Genomic DNA, 24174 nt, shown 5'->3' with positions numbered 1-24174 from the left:
AGAACTCCGAGAAAAGGGTCGTGGTAGGTTAAGAAATAATCCTTACGCCTTTTTGATATTTAGATTTGTGATTGAGGAAGATCCAGCCGTCCGAATTGCAATCCGACTTCAGTACTGTGTTCCTATCAACGTAGGCTTCAACTAGACGTAAGTCTTGTTACGTTTTGACATGATTTAAAATTATGATATTGTCAGAATTTGATATGAATCATATATGGTGTTTCTGATATAGTAGACATCGTATATTTGAAGCCAGATTGAAGAACAGACTGTGTGTGTAATTGTTATTATTTTTAGAACCGATATAATCGAGATTATACAGATTTGAGATTACTGTATGTAATGGTTGAGTTTATGACTTGTACTGATATTGATTATGAGTGCGGTTACTATATCTGTGATGTTGCGACTGATGGGGTTATCGAGACTGATTGTTATGCTGTCTAAACACCAGTACATTGATATTGATCAGATTCAGTATTGATTGAGATTGTATCGTTGTAGCGTGACATTGATCAGATTTTGTTTGATTTGATCTGGATCAGAACAGGTTTTGAATTGAGTCGTATATTGACACAGTTTATTCATTTTGTCATTTCAGATTTGGTATGGACAAATTGGACTTTGAGACTTCGACTTCGTCAGATCGAGAAGACAAATGTATAAGTCAATATGGTATTGGGAGATCGACTCAAGTAGGATATACTTGAGGTGCCCTAAATCACATACTTACTGTTATTATATGCATTGGTTTGATTTGATATGCTTATTCTATTGATTTATATGAAGCATGTATTAGACGAGTATTAGACGAGCGAACTTGTGACAGAAGTGCCTGATAGTGGTGGGATCTCCACGGGCACATTGCACGATATCACAAGATAGTGAATTGGCGAAAGTGCCAAAGTCTATCACGTATAGGTCACCGGACGATTGGTTATCGATGTGGATAGAATTGGAGTTTTTTCTATTACTGGTGATCGATACCATATCGATGTGGATAGAATTGGAGTTTCTTCTATTACTGGTGATCGATATGGAATGCCAACGTCTGGAAACTGGGATCCCTAGACTAGGAATGAGTCTAGTCTTAGATGTGGAGTCACGAGTCTGGTTGACCGTTTTATATGGATTATGTTCTTAGGAATTGATATAGTATTACTAGCTCGTGTTCCCAATTGTGGTACTTGTACAGAGTATGATTTATGGGTTGATATTGATTCATGTTTCTGATTATGATACATGTTATGAATATATGCTTCATGCTTTTATATCTGTTATATGAAATGCATATTTCGTTGATTTATACTGGGAATATAATTCTCACCGGAGTATCCATCTGTTGTCTTGTTTGTATGTGTGCATGACAACAGGTGGAACATGTTTAGGGTCAAGAAGAGAACGAGACATGACTAGATAGCGTGGAGATCCTGGCTCAGAAGTAAATTAGGATTCAGCACTTGATATATAGTAATTGAACCCTAGTTGGACCAGAATGTATTTAGTACCGGACTTGTACTTTTATATTTAATATGTATTTCGGATTGATTTACATTACGTTTCCGCATTGTATTTTTTAAAAAAAAATAGACCTTGTTTATTATGATTGATTAATTAGTCCAAAGATGATTAAGAATCGAATTAGCGTCCGGGTCCCCACAATATCAGAGTGATTTCATTACGTTCCGCACTTGTATTTTAAAAAAAAAATTAGACCATGTTTATTTTAACGGATATAATTATTCCCAAAGATGATTAAGAAATGAATTAGCGTCCGGATCCCTACACCATATGTAAGGAATCTAAGGTCTCTCATTCAGCCACGTTACATGGAATGATGAGATCCAAATCATGGAGCATGTAGCAAATCATGGAAATATTTCAGTAAGGTTTGTTTTCAATATACATGGAATTCAAGATGAAAGGACATGAAGTTTGACGCATAATAAATCCATTAAAGAAGTTGAAATACTATGGCATGAAAGTTTCTAGAGAAGGTTGAAATGGATCGGAGGTGATTCATCCACGATGGATGGTTCTTAAATGTTTGAAGTTATACAAGATTCATTAAGCATTCTGAGTGGTCTTATGACAAGGTTGAAGCGGAAAGATTAAAGGAGGCTTTGAATGAATTGGTGAAGCAAGTGTTAGAAGAGGCCAAGGCGTGCGAGATCGTGAGCCAGTCGAGTTCATTGAATTGGGGTAGGGTCGTATGATGCAACATAGAAATCGAGGGAAGAGCCTGGAGACATACACACCATATAAGGGACGAAGAAGATATATGAGAATTTTCGTATTTAAGTTATTTCCATATTTAAGTTATTTCCATATTTAGGTTTCCTGAGTTGCAAGAACATTTATCTTCAAATATTTCAAGTTTACCTTAATAAACTGGGGATTGATTATCAAAAAAGTTGTGAGCTTTGTGCTTTATCTTCATCTTGTGAAGATTTTTAGAACTTAATCAAGAAACTCGTTTCTTGTGGTGTTCGTTCACTTATCGTTTTTAGGTTCTTGAAAATTTTTATTTTGGTTCCTACCTCGTCACAGATAACATGTCAAAATACACCAATTTTAAACTACATTTAAAATATTGAGATTGTTCCAAGCATTACAAGAAAATACTGAATACACAACACTTACGATACAACGGTTTTACAAAAAAAACCATTGTCGTTTACTTTTTAAAACAGTTTTAGTGAAAACCGTTGTTTTTGAGCATTTTTTCAAGCAAACACAACGGTTTTCTAAAAACCGTTTTCTTTTTGCGTTTTTTTGGGGGGGGTCAAAGACAATGATTTTTTAAAAATCGTTGTCTTTTAGCGTTTTTTAGGATATTAGCGTGTTTTTTTGGACAAACGACAACAGTTTTAGAAAATCATTGTTGATTAGCGTTCTTTGGACAAACAACAATGGTTTTCTTAAACTATTGTTATATTTAGCGACGATTTTGCATGAAACGTCGCTATATTTAGAAACGATTTTTGCTTAACCGTCACTAATAGCGACGGTTTTACCAAAAATCGTCGCAAATTGTCGATAAATATCCGCGTTTTCGGTCCATTTTCTTACACACGAATCTCTTAGACGATTTTAGTTTCGATTTAGTGTAAGTTTTTTGCTTCAATTCTTAGTAAATTTCTAAGTGTTAGTTAAGATTATGAATATTATTAGCTTAGTCATATTGTAAGTTTTTTTGGTAGATTTATTAAATTATAAAATATTATTTTTTAACTTAAAAAATTAGCGACAGATTATGTTTAAACCGTTGTTAATTTTAGCAATAGTATATTTAAACTGTCGCTAATTTCAAAAACCGTCGCTAGTAAATAGCGACAGTCTTAGCGACAGTTTTTCAAAAACCGTCGCAATATAATAGCTCGTTGAACGCACTTTCAACAACACTGTCGCGCCCCGAGGCCACGACGTCGGTGACATCCAGCATTGTTAATAAATTAACAACAAGCCTCGTAGCAAATAGCCAAATACTAGTCTATTTCATAAATTTTCGATTGTTTTTACAAATGAAGAAAAATACAGAGGTTGCGGAAGCGAAAAGTACAAACATTACTAAGAAAGACAAATGAACACTAATAGATTTGAATATCCAGAACTTGAATTACTTCATTCTAATTCTTTACCAGCCCCAGTACTGCTCCTGCTCCTTTTCTTCTACCTGTTCTTTATTCTCATCTGCAGAGGGACGTAAGAGGAGGTGAGCGTTTTGGGAAACACTCAGCAAGTAGGGCCGATCGAATATTAGAAAACATTATATTGATACATCATACTTTTAAAACCTTCTTCTTTTACATAACATAGTATATCAGAGTTGGAACACACGTTAATCATTGAACAAATCAAAGTTTCATAGTTGGATGAACAGAAATCAGATTTAGAACAATCAGAACTTCGAATCAGAACATTTCAGAACAGAACTTATCAGAGAAACAGATTATAATGATCATGGGTTATCCTTGATCTTGGGCTCCATTTGGGGCCTTCTCCTGTAAATGGGCTCCTTCTGGGGTTTTTTCCCGCGTTTGGGCTCCTTCTGGGGCATTCTCCCATAGACTGGCTCCCTCCGGGGCCTTTTTCCTCACAGGCTTTCTCGATGGACCATTATCAGATTCAAACAAATAACTTACCATTCAAAAACAAATTGGTTCGAACAGAATGACACCAACATAGAACGAAACAGAGAAGCATAAACGAACAAACAGACGGAACGAAACAAAAAGATTTGAAGTAACTCAGTGATTTTCGAAATCCACACTTATTCACATCATGCTGTAGACGATCGTATTTTAAAACATATATAATCTTTAAAACATATAAATCCACTTACCTGAAAAAGTGTTCCAAAAATCTTGGAATGAACAAGTTGGAGCTTGACACTAAAAAACCAGACACCTTGCATTGCGCCTAATTGAACCGTTGGCTCGATCTTAATTTTAGATATGTTAATCCAAACATGTGTAGTTATATTTTGAACGGTGGAGATCGGATTTGGACGTGTAAAACAATGAGAAAAACTTTCTGAAATTGGGCAGAATTTTTGGTACTCGAAAATTACAACTTTTGGAGAAAACTTTTGATGTTGTTTTGGTGTGATTTCACTCATTATTTTTCCACTATTTATAGACACCAATGTGACTTTAGGTCTTCTCCCTCCATACCAAAGGTTGCATGGTTTATGACAATAATCACCATTATGACTTTAGGCATTTCCCCTCCATACGAAGGTTGCATGGTTTATGACATTAATCATCAATGTGACTTTAGGCCTTCTCCCTCCATGCCAAAGGTTGCATATAATTTATTCTCTTCCATGCCATAATTCATCTTCAATACAAAAAAAAAAAATCAACTTGGTACTTTGTTTCTTTGTATAGTAAAATTTTGAGTCTTCACAAACATTGTGAGTTACAACAGTTTTAAATGACCTACGACAATATATTTTGTCCGTTTTTTTGGTATTTTTGTTGTAGTGAAGACTAGATATTGGGTTTTCATCATAATTTATGTTGTTCGTACAATTGTTTGGTATCTGGTTCATGCATATTGGTATCAGTCTTTATCATGACATGAATTTGTCCCATATAACAAAAAAAAGAATAAGAAAACGGCCTCCAAGGGCTCTCATTTAACATCCTCATTAAAAATATAAACTATTTTCTTTTTATTATTTGTACCAAGTAACTTTTTGTTAAATTATATGTTTTTTCGCTGAAACACGAATTTACTATTTTCGGAAGGTGATATCCAATTGAAATTTTCTATAGCAACTATTTCGTATATGTCCTCAAAAAAGAAAGTTGATACACCTTGCTTATGCTTTGATTCATTTATTAATAACACTAAACATTATTTTTCAAGTCTAGGGCTCAAGGCAAGCTCAAACACGACTAAATGATATGTTTTTAAAGCAATTATTTCGTATATGGCATAAAAAAATTGATATAGGAGTCTATTGTAACCACTTATAAATAATTTTATATTTTTATATTAACTCATGTGGTGTAAAGACATCACAATCATCCCTCTTCATTATGAGATGATTTCTTCACAACACGGCCCATAAATACACAAGCATCAAGAACCTAGATGTGGCTCCTATAAGCTTAAGAGGTGTCACTCTTGTGGATCTAGTACTTTCGCTTTGTAGGTTCAAGAGGAGTTTTCAACACATGTATCATTTTGCGCCGCATTGCACTTATTTCTTTTTGTTCCTTCCAATGACCGACTCTGATACATTCTATCATTCTCCAGGCTCGGACCCCCAAGCTTTATCACTAAACCAAAAATTATAAATGTTAATTTCGTTATGCTTGTGACATCGTAGAGTGCACATACTTGGGTGTTAATGAGTCAGGCTGTTGGACTCATGTGTTTGGTATGTGTGTGCCTATATGTTGCTATCCCCTACAAATCAGTTTTACCCAAAGATGTCAAAACAAGCTGGCATGACAGGTCTGCCCGCAACCCATCATTTGGAGGGCCACAAAATTTCCAACCCAACCCAACCTTGACCAAACGGTTCCACGTCAGCAACTTGATGCACCAGACTTTCCAGAAGATCATTCATCTCAGTACTACTAGAAAATTTGATTTATTTGTACGTTTCAGAAATATCAAAATTGTAAAAAGATAAATATATAATATCAAAAATGCAAATTTACTTCAATTTCTATCTTGTTTCAAGATTATATTCATGATAACTGAAGCGGAGCAAGAGAGGGCCAGATCAACTGACAAAAAAGAAGACAAAATTAACCACAGCCACAAAAACCAAACAGTAGTATCGTTTAGTATCTATAATTTAATCTTTTTAAGTATTAATAACCCAAAAAAACCATAATACAAAACCGAGGAATTAAAAACAATACCAAAATATACACATAAAATTCATAATAAGTCATCATAGGTTCCCAGCACATCCATAGAAATAACTAGACTTAAAAATCCCAGCGAATTGCTCTTCTATTTGGGAGCTGAACACACTATCCATCGCCCCCAATGAATCGGAACTAGTGGGCGATACTCGGCACATGTCCATGCACGGAATCGACGATGACAAGGTGTGATCACCACGATCTAATTCTCCATTTTCATCGTAATCCACGTCGTAAAAATCTCTATCCCGGTCGAAACGGCCGCCCTCCATGTACTCCGAGATATCGGAGTTTTTTCCGGTGAGTTGTTGCACCAGTGACCGGAATCTCGAGGCACTAGTCTTCACCTTCATAGGGCTAGAAATATACACTACTTTGAGTGAATCATTCTTGTTCTTCCTATTGGCCTTTTGGCCCTTTCTTTGGCTCTTCACCAATCTTGAAACTCTTTGATCATCAATATTGTCCATTCAAGAAAAAGTTATATTGAACTTTTTGAGGGTGGGTGGTAGTTAAACCAACAAGTGGATTGAAGATATATATATATATAGGAATATTGAAAATTTGGACTTTCTTGGATAATCTAGAAAAAAAGGGTGTTTCTTGGAAAGAGATAAAGATTGAATTGGGTTGAAGAAAAGTGGGTGTATTTGATAGGGAAATATGAAAGTTGGAGGAAATGAATAAATAAACAGAGAAGGTTCTATTAAGAGATCCTTGGATGACCCGCAAGCTCATAAAGTTTCTATGCTACCACATAATATTAATATTAATATATAAATATTGTGACATTGTAAGGGATAAAGGACGAAAAATCCGATAGATATGTACAATAAAATATTTCTGTCAAGAAGTTATCTAATAATTGACATCGGATGATATTAGCATTAACTTTAAAAAGATGAAATTGGTATATAATTAATGTTGAGACAACGTTATTAAGTGAAATTAGTCGAAGATATTATGGTATATAATACAAGTAATTGTTAATTGTTTACAAATGAAAAAAATGGCAAATGAGTTATTTTTTGGCATGATACTTATATTAAAATGTTTTAATATGATGAATTCTAGCAAAAATAGAGTTTTTAAAGGCATTTGATGAGATGCAAATCAAATGAACCGATAAAAGAAGAAAAGCGAATTACTCTTGATATAAGAGTAAACATTAATTATAAAGGTTTTCATTAATAAAGCTTGTACTTATGATCTTAAAAATTAAATTTTACTTTTCTAATGTTTATTGTAATCTCTTAATATCTTATAATATAAATATTATAAGAAGTTTTTCAAAATATTGTATACACAAACACACAGACACACACATATATACATATGCATAGTTTTGATATGCTAGCTATACACTCATTTTATACATTTATGTGAGTATCGATGAGATGACACTCACATATTAGATATGAAATTTTTCTTTATTCCATTGGTGAGCTCATTGATGTTTACATAAGTTTTCACGTTGAATCATATCAAAACTATATATATATATATATATATATATATATATATATATATATATATATATATATATATATATATATATCATCACGTGGGCAGCCGTTGGCCAAAGACTAAGTTGGAGGTGTCTACATATTATTGGTAGCAGAAAAAGGCTTTGGAAGATTGTGGTATGTTTGGTTGGAGCAGATTAACAATGGAGACAAACTTTGTATTTGGTTCTTAATAGGTTAGCTCCTTTATTGTTTTTTCAAGGAAAGTTAGGTTGGTTTGAATACTGCAATATATTTATTTTTTTAATCGATTTATTTCTATTCAAATTTTTTCTAGAACTAAGGTCTAAGGATACTTTTAACTTTTAAGTACACCTTTATTTTATAGAAATAATTTTTAAAAAAAAAATAGAAAAAAAAACTCAAATATTCATTAAATAATAAAAATTATGAATTCAATGACAATTTGATATTGACTGATGATATTTTTGCCAAGAAATTGTACCTCAAATTTAAGATGACGTGGTGGATTACTTCTCGCACGAAAAAGCTAGCAAGGGTGTACCAAAATTCCACTCACAAAAAAAAGTACGGAGTTTATGCATATATATATATATATATATATACGTCAAATTCTTCATTATAATTTTCCAAAAAAATAATTTTATTTAGTTTTATAGCATTTAATTCTGATTTTTATCATTTGTTAAAAAATACTAACTAATCCAATTTTGTATGACATGATATTGTTGAAAAATAAATTCATAGAACCTTCCAAACATATAAACTCTCCAATACAGTCATCCAAAACTAAGTCTTTTCCGAAACAACGAAAACAATATCAACCATTACTCAAATACTTGAACATTTTCTTCACATTGACTCAAAGCAAAATATTTTTTTAAATCTTCTTTAAATATATATATATATATATATATATATATATATATATATATATATATATATATATTTGATAACTCATTATCTTACCTTTATCGTATTGTGACAAGTCATTGTTGGTGCTTGAGGAGGTATAAATCAGAAACTATCCGGAAGTTGTCATATGCTATATTGCAACAAGCGCGAGAATAAGGAACAAACAGAGCGTGAGTCGAGGCTCAAGTTGAATTATATCTCTTTAAGACGAATTTCTCTCTCACACACGGTACTTATGGAACATGACAATTTTCTCCATGATACAATGACAGATGTTTTGTGATAGGAGTACTCCAAATCACAAAACATGAAGAACTCCTAAGATGCATCTTTTGAACTTTATGAAGAACGAAAAAAATATGCAACAATATATAGCAGAAGAAAATGTATGCGCGTTTTCAAGTTTCTAATAGTCTGACCTAATTCAATTGTGAGGTAGTGGTCTATTTATATTTTCAAAGTGTCGGAAGAGATTTTTCGAAATTAATTGTCTCCCTAGGATGAGATTCATATAATTGTGTAGATTGCACTCAATTTGGTGAGCTACAACCATTAGATCACATCCCTTACTCAAATTCAATCTGGTGTGTCCATTTGAATCGGACGATCCAGTTCGCATCTCTTCAACATGATCACAAAATTTGGATGCAACCCTACATCCAGCAAATCTCAACAGCCAGTCTTGATTTAATGGTCCAGATTTACTCCCTTTGATCTTGATCAATTCAGCTTATCAGTTCATCATCCAATAGTTTTGATCGCATTCGCTCTTGAATCATCACACACATTCATCGTTACCCTTCATATCATGATTCAACAACTAGCAACCACTCACATCTCAACCTTCTTAGTGGCACACAATCACTCGTCACATCACACAATCATGGCCATGTGTACACTGACTAGACCAAATGCCATGCCACCACTCCACGTCATAGAGCCTAGTTTTCGGGCCATATAATTAAAAAGTCCTGGTCACGCCACACCTACTCTTGAATCATCACACTCATTCATCGTTACCTTTTAGATTATGATCCAACGGCTAGTAAATTGAAACGCCTGCTCCTATGTAGTAGTTGTACTTTACATTGTTTTATAACTAAAATAGATGACGATGACTAATACAGGACAAAATTCAATTACAATTTACTTTTTGTTCTCTAAAATCTCGGAAGATTTTATCTATATTTTGAACTATCTAACAACACAATTTACATCACAATACGTATAAAATCAACATGTGTTACTCGACATAATATTAATATCGTACTCACCCCAACTTTTAAACCTCGAATATAACCATATCAACATATTAGCGGAAGCTATATCTATATCATGCCTAGGTCTTCGTCGAGACAAGACCAGTGTCAAACATCATTGGTGAACCGACGTCTTAGTTATCATCAGTTCATGATATTGTAATATATGAGCTATATGAGTTTATAAACTCAGTATGTTGGGATTTATACATAACGATATGGATAGAAAAGAGCATAATAATCAAAAAAAATGATCAAACTAATGAATCATTTGAAACCTAGTACCTTTATATTGTGAAAACATTAATCAAATTATATGAGGTTAGTAAGCAAACTATGAGTGATCACATGATCCATGTCTATAGCCATTATTGGCCAATAGCATAGGTAGAGTTTTCATTTTTCAGATATTAACCTGTCATTCGTAGTCATTGTGATACAACTGTCACCGTAGTCAATGTGGAACAACTACCATCGTGGTCATTTTCCTCATTTCTGCCATATAACTTGCATAGTTCATATCGTATCTGTCCATTTCCATAGAATAATATTTAGACAAAATGCGTCTTCATCTACATATAACAATAATAACAATACTTGTACTCTGAAGTCATAAAATAAATGTATAATATAGCTACATATATAACCATCTAACAAAGAATCCTTTCAAAATAATGATAAAACATATTATACACCTGTATAGCTTCAAAGAATAAGCCCAACTTACTATCAAAGCTAAGAACAATGGTAGAGACGATTTTTTCTTGAGCCTAATCTATCAAATATGTAACATCTCAATCAATATCATCATTTTCAAACTATAATTCGAAAATATCTTGATTTCATGGTTTACCCATCAGGAGGTCATGAATTGAATGAAAACTTACATACCCAAGTTTCAATTTCTGTAAAGAATTCAATTATGTCTTCAATTCAAGGCCTAAATGGATGTTTGTGGTTGATTTTAAGAAGAAATTTGAAAAATCCTTGTTTTCTCTCACACACTTCATGTTTGGAAAGGAATAAAATGTCAACAAATATGCACCATCGCATTTTTAGTCCCAATATTTATTTTTTCGCAGACCAAGCGTTGGGGCGGGGTGTTTTGGCTGCTAGGGCACGTACCTTATTTCTGCAGGGGCGGGTGGTTTTGGCCGTTGGGGTGCCCCTGCCTTGAATTTTTACACATTTCCTTGTACTGCTGGAGCTGGGGTGCCTGGTTTTAGGCGTTGGGGCTCACAGGCTTCAAATTTTAATGCTTTTGCTCTCTTATATGCTTTCCAAATCATTACTATGTCATTTACTTTCCTTTCTTTCCTATCATACACTAAAAAAAAAAAAATTAGCGACGGTTAAACTGTCGCAAAAAGTCAAAGCGACGGTTTTAACGACGGTTTGGCGGTCCATCACTAAAGTTAGCGTCGCTTTCTCAAAGCGACGATTTCTCAACTCCCGTCGCACGTAGCGACGGTTTTGTTGAAGAAGATCGTCGTTCATTAGCGACGGTTTACATGCCACCCGTCGCTAATGGAAGCGACGGTTATATAAAGACCGTCGCTATATTAAGCGACGGTTTTTCAAAAATTATGGCTATATTAATCGGCGGTTTAATAAAAAACCGTCGCTTAATATAGCGACGGTGTGTAATGAAGCGACGGTTGTTGACAATTAGTCGCCGATTTATTTAGGCGACGGTTTTTAGTAAACCGTCGTTTATTTTGATAGCGACGGTTTGCTTAAAAACTGTCGCTATATAGCAACGGTTGAATGAAAACCGTCGCCGTATAATAGCGACGGGCTTGTATTGTACTGTCGCACATGGGTCGGGTACAAACCCGTCGCCTAATATGGCGACGGACTTCAATATATACGTCGCCAAAGACGACAGTTAAAAAACCCGTCGCACAAGATGGCGACGGGTATGTCAAACCGTTGCAATATTAGCGACGGTTTATTGAAAACCGTCGCTACAATAGCGACGGTTGACAGATAACCGTTGCTAAAAAAGCGACGGTTTTATAAACCATCGTTTATTTTGGTTAGCGACGGTTTTTACATAGCGATGGTTTAATGCAAACCGTCGCTATTACAGCGACAGATTAAGTAAAACCGTCGCTAATCCATCGATACCCCTTCAAATATGTTCATAATATTCATTACCACAATCACCAACATCCATCAACCAAATTCTCAATGGAATATCCATCAATATCACAATAGGTTTACACCTTTCAATTTCAACACTATGTCATAAAAGTGAGCAAATATATTTCATAAATATATTGCATGACATGGTTCAAGCATTAATGATAGCTTCATATCCTCTTGTAGATAAAAGTATCATATATTGGATATCTCATATAAAGGTTCTAGGTTTGTTGGCTGCGTAGGCAATATCCAAACATGTATTTTTCGTGTTGTATATCAAACTCTCATTTTCAAGTGAGTATTCCAACTATGATATTGATTGTCCTTAGTTTTTATATCTACAAACATTTCAATAAGATGATCATAATAATTGAATTTTCTTAGCACTATCTCAATATAATGAGATTGTGTGAGGACAATTCCTTTAGCTGTCTTAATGATTTTGTTGCCATATTTTGAAGTCCATACCTGCAAAATTCTCAGGTTCACCATGTACTGCTAGAACAGTTGTTGGAACTGAGGGTTGATGATGAAGATGCCATTACATAAAGCACATTAAATTCGTCTTAAATTGTTGGTGTTGGAGGAGGTGTAAATCTAAACTGTCCGGAAATTGTCGTAGGGTTTCTCGCAACAAACGTTGCAACAAAGAACAAACATAATGTATATCATGTGCTCAATCTTAATAAAATAGAATAGATGTGGCATTCGATCTAGTCAGCATACACGTGACAATGATTGGTTGATGTGTCGAGTCATGCCAATAAAATTCCTATGCTTTAACAACGATTAATTTGATGACTACAACCTGATGCCCTCCGACTGTTGCATGGCAAAAACAAATAGTAAATGCATCCCTTAATATTTGAGGGGGCAACCTTTTAAATGACCCTAGTGTGTCTTTCTTAAAAAAAAATTGTCCTCTCTTTTGTATTTCAATACATAGGATAAAGACTATTATTATTACAAACAAAAAACACGAGTCAATTGACTATAATCTCCTCAATGATTAATTTAATTTAATTAAATTGATGTCTATTTAAAAATTTAAAATCGTTTCACAGGTTTCAGTCAATGCTTCTATCCCTGTCAATGCTTATATCCCTTCAATGCTTCTATCCCTGTCAATGCTTATATCCCTGACCATGTGTGTAAATGTTAGTTAACCAAACCTCATAAAACTTATAATTATCCAAGCTTCCCCTTGGGACATGTATATTCGTGCGTGTGAGCGAACGAGAGTGTGCAGCGACATGCGGGAATGCAAACCATAAATCAACTCATAACCGAAACCATTTGTAATTTTGTTAAGTTGAACTTGGACAACTTCTTTCTATCACAAATCCCATGCAACTTAGGAAAATGAATAGAACACTTATCCAACAGTAGGAACAACAATATGCAAACATATTTCTCCTTATTACACCTTCAATCAAAAGGTAGATGCATAAAGAAAAAAGGTTCAGAAGTAATTGCCTTTGTAGAAATTTTTCAGGAAATCAGACGTTCCATCCTTGATTTCTATATCATGGGTTAAACCACGACGACCTATAACATACTGGCCGAGAATGTGGTGTCGCTGCTTTGAGTGCTCCACAACGTTATTCAATTCTTCTGTTCCCTTGAACAACAGCATATCAATGACCTGTAGATTCACTTAGAGTAATGAGAAAATGGAAAGTGGAGAATAGAATATTTATTTTATTGCAAATACTTTGAACCATAAAAATCGTCTGTGATGATCCCAAAGTATTCTTATGTCAAAATAGATGTCAACCATCCAGGTATGCTTATAAATTAAAACACAACCAAATACCAAAAAAGTTGTAGAGTATGATGTTGGGATTTCTATATTATTTTTCTTCTATAAACATAGTAATTAATAAAATCCAGTAATGATTTGGAATTAATCAAATTCTAATAACTGATTTGTTACACTTATGGCATTTGTTTTCAAAGTAAGGCCTCGAACTGGTATTTGAAATCTCAATGGGTGCATTTTCCAATGAGCACAAGAGAATACAATGCCTTCAAACTTTAGTAGGAAACCTAATTCCATATACGCATATTTTATTCTGATATATTAACAAATTTAGGTTTTGAGAGCAGATGGTACCATATAGTGACACGACAGATGACTGGCAATCACATCAAATGCCTTATGTAAATTAGCTAGGATCGGGTGTTCGTATTTAAACCAGTGTTCTAAATGGTAATCCAAGCGACCGCCTAGGCGGTAGGCGGCCCTCGACCTCCCCGCCTTTGTCTCTATAGACGGTTTGAGACTATCTAGCGGGCGAGACAGGCAAGCAGGCAACGGAGGCAGTGGAGGCGGCCGAGTCGGTCAATGATTTTAAAATCATAGTCAACGTTAAATAATTTTAAAAACCAATCGAAGTTGATCAATTTTAAAAACCCTAAATATAATAAAAATGCCTCTCATTCTCTTTTGTATTTACTTTTGGTTTCAAGTGTCCTCCACCATCGACCTCCACTGCCTCCAACCTCCGCCATCATCAGCCACCACCTTAATTAACTTGTAAGTTTGCATTTATATATTTATTTGCATTTTTCTAAATTGTATTATATTGTATGAAGCTATTTTATACATAAACATGATTTAATTACATGTATTATATAAAAAATGATGATTATTTGTAATTACATCGAATGATCATATATAATTACTTATAAAAAAATGCTAAAGTAAATTCAACATAGGCGGCTCAGCGGCTGAGGCGGTCACTGACCGCCTCGCCATCGCCTCTTGCCATTTACAACATTGATTTAAACACATACACTAAATTTGTGTAATGGCTTTCTTTGAAAAGTCTAGTCCTATTACTCTTTCAGATATCACACTTTCGGTTTTTTTATAAACTGGTGGGGATTCGCATAAATCCATGCCACGACACAAAAAGTTCAAGTTCATAGATTATGGTTTCCAAGCATGCACAGTGACAGACTGACCTTTCAAGTTTTAATCTACCTATGCAACATCGATTAATGTATAATAGCATATGAATTGAAAGCGTGTCATGATCTGGAATAAAGTGAATTAACTAGCTATATTTTGTCTTTCAGGAATTTGGTAACAAATAGTAAGTTCCTGCATAAGGATTCTCTTCAAGCCCCCCCCCCCCCCCCCCTGTTTGGTTGGTTAGGAAACACCCGGCAAAGTTGTGGATGCTAAGTCCTTTCCGAAGAGAAAGGAATCACAGTCTCTTATTGCTTTAGACCAGTTGTGACACGAGGATTTGTCTAAAATAAAGACGGTGTGCAATCAATAAGAAAATGGAAGCAGCTGAACTTGCTCGGTCTTACCCTACCAACAATCCGATTACATTCATTTATAATTCTTGTCAAGTGCCCTTTTCAAATGTTTGCCGCTTCACAGTACAAAGACAGCCACAAATTGATTGGTTCTAGTCTGTTGCTCTTTATGTCCAAACTGCTCGTCCATATTCATGAAACTTGCAACATACAAATAGGGTAGCCAGGAAATTGCAGCACGGTGAAAATGTGTTGTATTTACCGTAACAGATTCTCGGTAATTCAACAGTCTAAAAAAAATATTAAACATCTAAATCAAGCACGATTTTGACCTGAATCTTTTGTTAAGCATGATTGCATTTCGCTTAGTTGTTAGCCTGAAAATACATCGATAAGAGTGCTCATTCCTAGCCTCGAGAATTCATCAAAACAAAAAAGTTTTTTACTTTCATTTTGTCCAATTGAATGAATAGTTTTGTGCAGTTGTCATAGACAAATCTCCAAAAAACTATAATCGCTTCTTGAATAATTTTCTATAATATGACTTCAATTTTAGTACTCTAGATAAGGTTTCTCAAAACTTTGTTATAAATCCACATTCCTACTTTTAGCCTGTACGCCAGAGACAAAAACTGGAACCATTCTCTATTGGTACTCATACAAATCTTCACCATGTATATCAAATTTTATTTGTATAAAACAAAAGCAGGAACATAAACAAGAACGCTTTTGGTTTCAATTACTTAAGCTGAGGTACAAGCTAAGAGCATACTGACTCACAAGCATTGTCTCCAGTCACCAGCGGGATTAATAGAATGGAGTAAAATTGATTCACAAATCTTAACATTCAGATCATAATCATAACCATAACGCTTCAATTTCTACATAGAATCTACATATAAGAGAAACGGAGGAAGCGGACCTTAGGATTGGTGATATGAGCGTTTTTCCGGATCTGGGATGCGACGCTGGAACGGAGCTGGGAGGGGGAAGCAACGTCATCAAGATTGTATATTTCCATTATGGAAGGGATCGATCGGCACGCTGTCTTGAAAAACTCGAACACCCGCTGTCGGGCCTCAGCCAAGCTCGCCGAGTTCGGCGGCACGCGCACGAACTTCACCGATGACACCATAAATTTCCACTCCGAGAAATAGGCGAAAATCGCTTAAGAAAATGTTCTGTCCTCGGTAAATATAGAACCGTAACGACGGTCTCTGAATGCACCGTCGCGCATAGCGACGGAATAACAATTACCGTCGCTAATGGCGACTATTATTTGAGAAACTGTCGCCGATCGAGATTGGCGACGGGTTATGTATAACCGTCGCTAAAAGCTCGCCGATTTATTTCTGCAGCGGTTTTTAGTACACCGTCGCTTATAGCAACGGTTGAATGAAACCCATCGCCGTATAATAGCGACGGGTTTGTATTACACACATACAAACAAGACAACAGTCGGATAACTCCGGTGAGAATTACATTCCCAGTATAAATCATTATACATGCAATCATATAAAAAATATAAAAACATATAACAGATATTCATATAATGTATCAAAATCAGAATATGAATCAAATATTCGTAGCATGTATCATAATCCGAAATATGAATTAATATCAACAATAACCCTTACTCTAAACATGTACCATAATCAGGAACATAATCAGTATAAATCATATTTTGAACATGAATCATAATCAGGAACAGAATTCAACATCAACCCCTGAATAAATATCCGTAACTCTTAAACTCAGACTAAACTCAATCCTAGTCTAGGGATCCCGGTGTCTGGATATTGACAAATATATCGAATCTCAGTCGATAGGAATGAATCAATTCTTAAACAGCATCGATATAATTCATATATCCAGTGTCTGGGCGAATCGGCCACAGAATTGACGAATCAGCCGATGACTAGGCGAATCAGCCGATAGTTAGACGAATCAGTCTACGACTCAATATATACATTGTCTATGAATCAATAGACCACGCACATCAATATCATTAATTGCAAATATCACTGCAATAAACTAAGGTATGTGATTTAGGGAAACTCGAGTCAAACCTTACTCGAGTTGTGCAATCCCAACTCGTCATTAATTTATACCTTTCTCTTCTCGGTCCGACGAAGACGAAGTCCCGAATTCAACTCTGTCCATACCCAATGTCATGTTGTAGCTGTTGTCGTTAGGAACTTGGTGTTATACTCAAATTCAAATTCTGATAAACGAATTGTACGAAATCACAAGTTTACCGTACGAAGAAGCTTGAGGAATTTCTTCAGAGGATTTCTCGATTTCTTGTTGTTAAAAAACCGTCGGGGAAGACAAAGTGTATATATATATACATACACGTTGCATGTTGAGGACAAGTGGTTCATTTCTGTTCTGCATGCCGCGGGCATATGCGCGCCCAAAGTCCGCGCATATGCGCCGGAAGCTCTATCCGGAAATCAGCTGCTGGACTGCTCGCGCATATGCGCGCACATAAGTCGCGTATATGCGCGAGACCTACTGTCTCGTGCATTCTACCACTCGCGCATATGCGCGCCTTCCGCCGGCGCATTTGTGCGAGGTCCTCTGGACAATCACTTTGGTTACTGGACACCTCGCGCATATGCGCGCCCTCACGCCGCGCATATGCGCGGGGTCTTCTGCCAAACCCGTGCATGTGTGCGCACCAGATCGCGCATGTGCGCGGATGGCGTCTCCCTCGCACATATTTTCGCGTCTTTCCCAGACTAATCCATTCCGTCTATATTTACCTTAATTAATCCATAAATCATTTCAGATTAATCTCAAATTATGGTAATAAAATCTCGGGCATTACATTTCTCCCCCTCTAAGATACGATTTCGTCCCCGAAATCACAGGCAATCAAATCAGATAAAGAAAGAAATGTATAATAGAGGTTAATCAGAAAACTCATTGCAATGCAACAATTCTGAAATTTCAGTTTCATATCAGATTTTGTTTCCCAAATAATTTCTTCAGTATCATAACGACTCCCTTGAACTTTCACAAATGGAATAATCTTCTTGGATACCCTGACGACTTTACTGTATGTTCAACCGCAGAATAGTCTTCATTCTGGATTATTCTTCTTTCCTGAATCTCTAACTCCAATCTAAAATATTAATGCAAAAAGTATAATCTCATACTACCACTCGAAATAACTCTGACACAATGAATCTCACAATACTGGCTATACAACATCCGTATATATCAATCAACAGCTCATAACAGATCAACACCATCAACCGTTAACGAATCTGTTTATCCCAGTCAAGGATATATTCAATCTTCATCCTCGAATACCAACAGTCATCGTCCGACGTTGGCATATTCAGTCTGTTTATTCTGAGATGTTTTCATTCTCTTCTGAATCAGCTACATTTTCTTTGCCATATCTCTGATCCTATCCAATCCAATTTCAGATATCACCGAGATATAATCCCCATCCGAAGAAATTCTGCAGTTTTCACTATACAATACCTGGACTGAAGTTATTTCAATACTCATCTGATAGCTATTGTCGTACAATCATTCACGAAGTGACAACACGTCGCCTCAAGTAGTGCTAAAATCCAGCACTACAGTTCCTGGATATTCTCCAGTTTCAGGATAGTTACTCCAACTATCTGTCGATCTATAGACGATAAGTGAAAGAGTTTATTGTATATTCTGCCAAAAGTACAAAATCAAACGAAAATCACAGTCTGATATAATCAACTTTGGCATTCAGTAAAATCTATCCTCTTTTCTGACATAAATCTCCATCGACTGGTCATATCCATAAGTCTTCATGTACAAATAATATATGCAAATTCACGCAATCGATTAATAACAATCATATCGCATCACAATCTTGAAAAGATTTCGGTGGTTTCATTACGAAATCTATAGAAATGTACTCCCATTTCTATTCAAGAATCAATAATAGATATAACCAATCTCTTGTTTTCCCCTATCGGCAATTTAGACATTTCAATACAAATTCTGCTACAACTGATTCCATTTGCTTATATTAAACTGTCTTTTCGAATTATCATACCTTTTCTGCTACCAGAAAGAATACTGAATCAACTAATGTGCGCTTCTGACCATATCTGTCATTTCAGATTCGAAATAATCGGCACAAACAAGTCGGTTATTCACATACAATACAGTATTACCTACCTGATATTCTGATCGACACCCTATTCTGATTATCGAAACTGAGTTCTGAACATTCTGATCAAACTTCTGAACTGCTTTATTCGTGAGTTTAGCTCCGATTCGGCTTGAACTGTATATACTCTCAACGGTTCCCAATAATCTGTATCACATCTTTGACGTTGTTTAGATCAATTGCTATATCATTTTCGAATGTAATGTCCCCCAAACAATATAATCTGTCTTTAATACTATTTTAGAACAATAACAATTCTCAAGCAATTTCACAACAACAGTCACATATCCTAATTTGCTAACCGCAGACAAGTATAAATTTCTGACTTTTCTGCCATCGGTGTCGTTCTCAGTCACTAATCACGGCCTCAACTGTGTCAAGATCAATTGGTATACTATAATCGGATATTACATCCCACAAATACACTCTGTTTCAGTCCAAACTCATATCTGAATAATTTATGTATACACCAATTTCAGTTCTCAGATCATTCAATACAAGGTATTCAATTCAGTCAGTCATATGCCACAAGTATATCAAAATATCATAAATATACCGAGCATAAAATCATCAGAATACCTCTGAACACATGATTCATCCACCCATAAACTGAACTGATAAACAGAACCAAAGTATTTTACAGAGAAACGCACAATCAGATGTAAATCCAACTCTCAAGCAGTAAATCTTCTAACTGATATTTCAATTCTTCCGATATGATCAACATCATTCTGTATGGAATTCTAACAATAGAAACAGTACCTGATATCAGATCAAGGTTGAAATCACTTTCTCTAATATAAGGCAAGCCCGAAATCTCATCTAGGAAGACTTTAGCAATTCTCCTGCTACTGGCAAATCAGTCCATGTTGCACTCAATTTCAAAAATCAACTGAATACCTAAGGAATTACTCCATTCCTTTCGATAATCATCGAGTCATAAAATAATACGGATATCAAAGGAAATTTTAAATCGAAAATCCTTATCGTATATTATTCATCTTTGGCCATTTCAGGTCCTAAATCTTACCATCTCCTGGCAAGGATCTACAATAGTTCTGTACTTGTCGACACATCAATATCCACAATGCAGTCAAAATCAGACAACACAAGTACAACACCGTATAACTCAATCTCATTCTCATCTTACTACAGTATACGATATTTACAGAATTCACTGATATCAAGCTTTCCCCCAAAAGATAAAGAAATCAATACTACAGTACATACTGACTCAACGGATAAAGCATATATCAATGCAATTCATACATAATCATATATAGTATGTATGAGTATCTCTTAATACATACTCAAAATAATCATAAAAGAACAGTTACCTGTCACTATCCCATCAAGTGTATCATGGGTCTGTCCCTCGGTCACTACATCCAGATGATTCTGCTCCATGAGATCTTCGGGAATCCCTCTGTGGACAAATTCTAGCAAAGTGTCCTTGTTGTCTACAAATATTGCATCTACTAGTCACTCTCTGGCATTGCTCCGTGGGATGTCTCCCTCCGCAAGTTCTGCAATAAATCCCTGTATAACTCGGGCTAGAACCACTGGAGCTAGACGAACCGCTCCCTAACTTCTTGACTGCTTCTTTCGAGCTTTCAACGGTTCTTTCTTTTCACCACTACTGCTGCCAATCTCGATCCTGGGAGACAGTTGTTGTGGTCTCGGTACTGGAAGAACATACGAGGCTTCCTTTGATCTTATCAGAACTGTTTCTGCTCTTCTGGCTCTATTCAGAGTATCATCAAGGTTATTCGGTCGTTTCACATTTACCAATGTACGTATTTCCGGATTCAATCCCTGGATGAACTGAACAAATATAGTTGCATCGTTCCTAGCCACGTGAGGGGCAAAACGTAGCAAGATGAAGAACTGGGCCAAATACTCATCAATGTTCAACGGACCCTGTCTCAGATTTTCAAACTCTGCACCTTTATCATGTCTGTATGATACGGGGAAGAATCTTTGATAGAATTCAACTTTAAAAATTTTCACGTAATCACTGACCTACGCTGTTCTAAGGCTTCTTTGGTTACCAGCCACCAACTCCTTGCGACTTCCCGTAACTGGTGCCCAATCAGTTTAATTCTACAATCATCTGTGAACCCCAAGAATTCAAATAGCATTTCTATATCATCTAACCAATTTTCACAATCGATTAGCGTCTCAGTACCCTTCAGAATCGGCGGTTGAAACGACTGAAACCTCTTCATCATTGTTTCTATCGGAGTTTCTGACACATCCATCTGATTACTCGAAGTACTACCCAATTCTCGAATTCTTCTCGGAGGTATATCTGATAATCACAAGAGTTAGCAATCACATGAGAGAAATTCGTCTCAGTCCCTTTCCGATCAGCTTGCCTCTGATCAAGAATTGGTTCTGATTCGTCCTCAATTAATACACATTACCACATCAACTCAGATATTCAGGTAGCATGTATCTTAAAACAAAACAGTAAAACATACTGCACTATTAACATATACAATGTAATTCAACATTATAATAAATCACATGCTAGCAATCACATGCAAGGAAAGAAAATTCATTCTACCCGCTCCTCTCTTCTATCTGAGTTTCAAGAACCTACAGTTCTAGAACTTACTGTTCTGGAACCTAATGATCTAATACCACCTGTTGTGAGGACCCGGACGCTAATTCAATTCTTAATCGTTCTTAGAATTAATTAGTCAATTATAATATACAGAATCTACATTTTTTTTTAAAATACAAAGCGAAAACGTTATGTAAATCAATCTAAATTACATATTAAATATAAACATACACGTCCTGTATTTTCTACAATAATTCAACTAGGTTCAACTACATATCAGTGCTGACTCCTAATTTACTTCTGAGCCCAGGATCTCCACGCTATCTAGTCCAGCCTCGTTCTCTTCATGACCCTGATCCTGTCCCACCTTTTGTCATGCACACATACAATCAAGACAACACCCGGATAACTCCGGTGAGAATTACATTCCCAGTATAAATCATTTATACATGCAATCATATAAACAATATAAAAGCATATAACAGATATTCATAGCATGTATCAAAATCAGAATATGAATCAAATATTCGTAGCATGTATCATAATCCGAAACATGAATTAATATCAACAATAACCCTTACTCTAAACATGTACCATAATCAGGAACATAATCAGTATAAATCATATTTTGAACATGAACCATAATCAGGAACATAATTCAACATCAACCCCTGAATCAATATCCGTAACTCTTAAACTCAGACTAGACTCAATCCTAGTCTAGGGATCCCGGTGTCTGGAAATTGACAAATATATCGAATCTCAGTCGATAGGAATGAATCAATTCTTAAACGGCATCGATATAATTCATATATCCAGTGTCTGGGCGAATCGGCCACAGAACTGACGAATCAGCCGATGACTAGGCGAATCAGCCGATAGCTAGACGAATCAGTCTACGACTCAATACATACATTGTCTATGAATCAATAGACCACACACATCAATATCATTAATTTCAAATATCACTGCAATAAACTAAGGTATGTGATTTAGGGAAACTCGAGTCAAACCTTACCCGAGTTGTGCAATCCCAACTCAACATTAGTTTATACCTTTCTCTTCTCGGTCTGACGAAGATGAAGTCCCGAATTGAACTTTGTCCATACCCAATGTCCTGTTGTAGCTGTCGTATCTAGGAACTTGGTGTTGTACTCAAATTCAAATTCTGATAAACGAATTGTACAAAATCACAAGTTTACCGTACGAAGAATCTTGAGGAATTTCGCCGAAAGCTCTATCCGGAAATCAGCTGCTGGACTGCTCGCGCATATGCGCGTACATAAGTCGCGCATATGCGCGAGACCTACTGTCTCGTGCATTCTACCACTCGCGCATATGCGCGCCTTCCGCCGGCGCTTATGCGCGAGGTCCTCTGGACAATCACTTTGGTTACTGGACACCTCGCGCATATGCGCGCCATCACGCCGCGCATAAGCGCTGGGTCTTCTGCCAAACCCGTGCATGTGTGCGCACCAGATCGCGCATGTGCGCGGATGGCGTCTCCCTCGCACATATTTTCGCGTCTTTCCTAGCCTAATCCATTCCTTCTATATTTACCTTAATTAATCCATAAATCATTTCAGATTAATCTCATATTACGGTAATAAAATATTGGGCATTACATGAAGGTGTAAAACCTGTTGGGTACAAATGAGTTTTTATTCGAAAACGAAATGAGAAAAACGAAATAATAAGATATAAAGCTCGACTTGTTGCACAAGGTTTTTCTCAAAGGTCTGGAATTGATTATGAAGAAACGTATTCTTATGTTATGGATGCAATTAGGTTTCGGTATTTTATTAGTTTGGTGGCTTCAGAAAATTTAGAAATGCGTCTTATGGATGTTGTCACAGCTTACTTATACGGATCACTCGATAGTAATATATACCTGAATGATTTAAGATGCATGGAGCACAAAGTTCAAAACTCAGAGAATGTTATTACGTGAAATTGT

General features: G+C 35.8%; 1 protein-coding gene across 1 annotated transcript; it reads right to left on the bottom strand.

The window, feature by feature from the left end:
• Positions 1-13490: 13490 nt before the first annotated feature.
• LOC140810052 (NADH dehydrogenase [ubiquinone] 1 alpha subcomplex subunit 6) lies at positions 13491-16640 on the bottom strand. Its single transcript, XM_073167860.1, has 2 exons — positions 16397-16640; positions 13491-13846 (listed from the first exon to the last, which is right to left on the bottom strand). Exons 1-2 carry the CDS (start codon positions 16607-16609, stop codon positions 13664-13666), a joined length of 396 nt encoding a protein of 131 aa, XP_073023961.1. The 5' UTR covers positions 16610-16640; the 3' UTR covers positions 13491-13663.
• Positions 16641-24174: the final 7534 nt, after the last annotated feature.

This window comes from Primulina eburnea, chromosome 13, assembly GCF_022965805.1.
Source record: "Primulina eburnea isolate SZY01 chromosome 13, ASM2296580v1, whole genome shotgun sequence".
Classification (NCBI taxonomy): Eukaryota; Viridiplantae; Streptophyta; class Magnoliopsida; order Lamiales; family Gesneriaceae; genus Primulina; species Primulina eburnea.
Note: the sequence above shows the minus strand (reverse complement) of the source record. Positions and strands in the feature narration are given on the sequence as shown.